General features: G+C 49.0%; 1 protein-coding gene across 1 annotated transcript in view; it reads left to right on the top strand.

Moving 5' to 3' along the window:
* Positions 1-5,113, top strand: part of Fam228a (family with sequence similarity 228 member A) — a 21,099-nt gene that overhangs the window by 12,457 nt on the left and 3,529 nt on the right. Inside the window, exon 6 of the mRNA XM_050125861.1 lies at positions 2,684-2,825. Coding sequence (XP_049981818.1) covers positions 2,684-2,825 — 142 coding nt within the window. The remainder of the gene's footprint in view (positions 1-2,683; positions 2,826-5,113) is intronic.

A 5,113-nucleotide genomic window follows, 5' to 3' on the forward strand; every position in this document is an offset into this window, starting at 1 on the left:
AATGATGGAGGAAGGACATTGGTTAATTATAATAAAGAAACTGCCTTGGCCCATTTTATTGGATAGAAAATTAGGTAGGCAGAGTATACAGAAGAGAATTCTGGGAGAAAGAAGCTGAGTCAGGGAGTCGCCATGATTCTCCCGCTCCAGACAGATGCAGGTTAAGATCCTCCCTGGTAAGCCAGCTCGTGGGCTACACAGAATATTAGAAATGGGTTAGAACAATATGTAAGAGCTAGCCAATAAAAAGCTGGAACTAGCCGGGCCAGGCAGTGTTTAATAGAATACAGTTTCCGTGTAATTATTTCGGGGCATAAGCTAGTCATGCGGGCGGCCGGGTGCCGGGGACGCAGCCCTGCAGCCCTTAATTCAACATCCATTGTCTATATAAAAACTAGTTCCAGTTAGGTTATTACTTAAATTTGAGAAACAAAACCTTAAAGTCCTAGGATATCGACCAAGCCCCCAAATGGTGAGAGTCCAGAGGATCAGTCTCTACTCTGATAATGGTACTTCAAATGGTCACAGTTTGTGGAGTAAGAACTCTCTCTCCTGGGAGCTGGAGAGATGGCTTGGTAGTTAAGATCATTACTGTTTCACAGGGTTCAACCATGCTCTCTTCTGACCTCCTTGGGGACTACATACATGTGGGACACAGACATACATGTAGGCAAAACACCCACACACATAAAAATGAATAAATAGCCAAAAAAGAAAAAAATAAAGAGAACTCCCCCTGGAAAGTCTCTCCTTCTTTGGCACAATATCTGCAGCTGTCCCATGACTTTACAGACGTGAGCGTTACGTTCCAGGTAGATTTCCTGGTTCTTTCCAGTTGTTGCTATTTCAGATCTTAACCCTTGCACAAAAGCACAAGTGTCTCACTTTTCCCTTTTTGCGAGGGGGAGGGCAGGATTTCTCATTACAACTAAGTCTGGTCTCAAGCTCTCTGCCCCACCTCTGCTTCTCAAGTGCTAGGACTTCTCCTCCCTCCCACCCTCCCTCCCTCCCTCCCTTCCTCCCTCCCTCCCCCACCTCTCTCTTCTTTTTTTCTTTTTGAGACAGTTTTTTGTTTGTTTGTTTTTGAGACAGCCCTGGCTGTCCTGGAACTTGACCTACAGACCAGGCTGGCCTCGAACGCACAAAGATCCACCTGTCTTTGCCTCCCAGTGCTGGGATCAAAGGCGTGCAACACCATACCGCCTGGTGAGTTTCTTTTACTTTTAAGAGCTTTTCATTTAAACACTAACAATGACATAACTTCTCAGTGGTGGAGAGGCCTTTTCTTGCTCTAACCCCTTCACACACACACACACATACACACACACACCGCCGCTTTCAGCCCCTCAACCAGAGCTGCCACAGCTCCTCTAGCCCCACTTTAGTCTGGCCTTTCCCACCTAACAGCTTGAATGATCACTTCCCAGTGGAAGGCTTTCCAGTGGCCTCCTCTAACCCTCTCAGCCCAGTTGGGTTCCTTACAGCTGTGAGACACTGCCTGACCCCATCTACCAGCCTTGCTAGAAGGCTTGAAAAATCCCCTTTCCTTAAAGCAAAGCAGTACATACTAACCCCAGAAATGTCTGGATCGATCCAACTGTTTACAGTTTCCCGATCTGCCAGGCTATTGTGCATTCTGTTTCTTGTTGCCTGGTATCCTAGCCCAGGCGAGTATTACATCTTGCAGCGGCTGGCCTCAAGCGCTGGGCGGGATAGATGGCGAGTCTGCTAGACGAGTAAGGGATGGAGAAAGAGAAGGCCTATTTCCTTTTCGGAATAGGGAGCAATGGCCGTGACTCGGCGAGGCATCCAGAGCGCGCCCTGTGTAATGAAGGGAAGAACTAAAGAGCAGTACGCTACGTTAACCAGGGGCAGTGGATGGCAAAAAGCAGAATCTTTCTCAAGTGGAAAAGGAGAGAAGGCTAGATATATTGGAAAGTCCCCGTATATTATATAACCAGCAAGAAAGCCAGGCTGCTTAAGGGACCACGATGCCTGTCGTCTCCTCTGAGACTTCGGGTTCTCGTCTTCCCTTCTTCTTGAGGCTTTCTCTATTCTGCGCATGTGCTGCCTAGTCGATTGCACTTCTCCCTGACTTCCTGGCCTGAGTACTCACACAGGCTGCCTGTGGCCCTTCTGTTTCAATCCCAGGTCGGAGGACCGAGGGACTGCCTCAGCCATAGACTGGTCCCATGACTCACATGATAGTTGTGTTAGCCAGCTTCATCCGCGCCATTTGGCTTAAGAAAGGTTCATTGAACTCCTATTTTGGAAGGAAGAGATCATGATTCCATGGTCCCTCTCACCCCCAGACCTCTAACTTCATTCTTTAAAGGCCCATAGCACACCCGACACCAGCACCCTGGGCTCCCAGCCTTCCCATACGGACCTTTAGAGACATTATTCCAGATTGGCGGGCTCCAGTGATGTCTAGCCAGCCTTTTCTTTTCACAAAACGAATATCCATTAAGTTCGTTCAATAACTTTTTTTTCTTCGGGACAGGGTTTCTCCGTGTAGCTTTGGAGCCTGTCCTAGAACTCACTCTGTAGACCATCAGGCCAGAAATCCTCCTGCCTCTGCCTCCCAAGTGCTGGGATTAAAGGCATGTGCCACCACCACCCGACTTCAATTGCTTTTGAATTGTTCGCGCTGAATTGAGATCCCTCCCCCTTTTCTCCTCAGTTCTGAAAAGCTTGTCTGTACATCCAAGTCACTTCTGCCTCAGGAAGAGAAGACCTGCAACATAAGCCAGATTGTCTTTGAAAGGCAGTTCCGTTCCTCTAAGCTCAGCCTGAAGAAGAAAGAGGCTGAGAAGAAGGGTCCAGTAAGCTGAGGTCTGGGAGTGGGGCTGGGTGGACGGCATTGCAATACCCACTGCCCAGAACAGCGAGCAGAACCTGGCAGAGCCCTCCCCCGCAAGGAAGAGGGGAAAGTGGAGGCAGTGGGGGCGTTCAAGTCCTGCAGTGAGCTGGTGGCTGGCCTGGCACTCTGTCCCTCTGCCCTGCTGGGTGCTGAGCGAGGAAGGGACTCAGAAACACAGTGTAGGTGGGTTCAGAACACAAGTGCAGACCTGTCTTTACAAGGTGAGGGCCAAGAAGACTGGCCAGAGCCGGTCCACCAGTAACTTCAGCCCTCCTCTTTCCTGAGCCTTCCTGCCTCTGACAGTTTCTACCATTTACTATTCACTGAAAGCAGACTGTAACTGGATCGGACATTTTGCTCTTAGCCAGGCTTGGTGGTGCACACCCATAATCCTAGCACTTGGGAAGTGAGGGCAGTAGGAAGACCAGGGACTGGAGAAGATGGGTAAGCTGTCAACAGTACTGGCTGCTCTTCCCCAGGACCCAGGCTTTATTCCAGCATCCACATAGGGAACTGATGCCATCTTCCGGACTCCGTGGGTACTGCATGTGTCTAGTGCACAGACCTACAAGCAGGCGAAACACTCATACACACATGATAACATTTTTAAAAATTAAAAAGAATTTGAGGCCAGCCTGGTCACACGGCAAGACCCTGTCTCAAAAAACTACCACCAGCAGCAACAAAAATTGTTCTTAATTCAGTTATAATAGGCAATTTTAAAAATGAAACATGAGAAAAAGGGGTGGAGGGCAAAATGAACTTTTGCGTATTTCAAAGGGAATTTCCCCACACACAGAGTTTTGCATATAGGGCTAAGATCCCATGGGCTCCTGGCCTCTTTGTATCCCCCTTCTCTCCCTTTGAGGCTTAGTCACAGAGCTCATGGCACAAGGGTTTTCCCTGATCCCTGCCACACTGAGAGCTAACGACTCAGAAGTCGTTACATTAATTTTCTCTATTCTTGAGAACCTCATACAAGGAAACATCACAGATATCCCTGTTTCTCCCAACTGCCTCCAAATGACTCTCATCACAGCCCCCTCTCCAAACTCATGTCCTTGTCACTGTCCCCTCCTCCTTCCCCATAGCCCACTAAGTGTGATTAGTGCTGCCCTTAGTGGATGGTGCTGGGCCCATCCTCAGTGTGTGGGGAGCCTACCACTGGCAACACATGAAAGCAAAGAAAAAGACTCTCCTTCCCTCAGCAGTTATAAGCTGCCAATAGCTCCTCAGTAAGACATGGGGTCTGGGGATCACTCCCCCCATCTATACCAGAATTCTGGCTGGATTGGCTTTAAATACCACGGCTGCTGTGAACCCATGAGGGTGACAGCATGCCAAGCTCACAACATGATTATGGAAGTTACAAAATAATCCCACACTAGCTCAGAATTACGTATAATAAAGAGTTATTTATTAGGGGTGGAGGTGGGGACTCATAATCACTGTCCTAGATCACAGTCCTCTGCATGAACAGGGAACAGGAACCAAATCTAGCAGCTGGAAGCGAGAACCGGAAGCAAGAGAGCGAGTGCATGCTTTACAACTGCATTTGTATATGAGAGACCAGGCCCAAGCGGGCTGGGATCTTAAAGGCTATTGGCTGAAGGAGCAGGAGGAGCTCCCACAGCAACAGCGCTCCTCCCAGTTATCAATCAGACACATACACACACACACACACACACACACACACACACACACACACACACACGTTTTCAGAGAGACTCACTATGTAGTTCTGGCTGAACTCGCTCTGTAGACCAGGCTGGCCTCAAACTCATAGAGATCCACCAGCCTCTGCCTCCTGAGGCCGTGCCATTATGTCCAACTCTTTTTCTTTTTTTTTTTCTTTTTTAATTTTTTATTGAGAAAAAGAAAAAAAATGTTTCTGCCTCCTCCCAGCCTCCCATTTCCCTCCCCCTCCTCCCAGTCTTCTTCCCCTCTCCCCACTCCTCTCCTCCTCCCTCTCCAGTCCAAAGAGCAGTCAGGGTTCCCTGCCCTGTGGAAAGTCCAAGGTCCTCCCCGCTCCGTCCATGTCTAGGAAGGTGAACATCCAAACTGGCTAGGCTCCCACAAAGCCAGAACATGAAGTAGGATCAAAACCCCGTGCCATTGTCCTTGGCTTCTCATCAGCCCTCATTGTTTGCCTTGATCAGAGAGTCCGGTTTTATCCCATGCTTTTTCAGTCACAGTCCAGCTGGCCTTGGTGAGCTCCCAATAGATCAGCCCCACTGTCTCAGTGGGTGG

This window comes from Alexandromys fortis, unplaced genomic scaffold, assembly GCF_014885135.2.
Source record: "Alexandromys fortis isolate MF-2015 unplaced genomic scaffold, M_Fortis_MF-2015_v1.1 scaffold_252, whole genome shotgun sequence".
In the NCBI taxonomy this organism is placed as follows: Eukaryota; Metazoa; Chordata; class Mammalia; order Rodentia; family Cricetidae; genus Alexandromys; species Alexandromys fortis.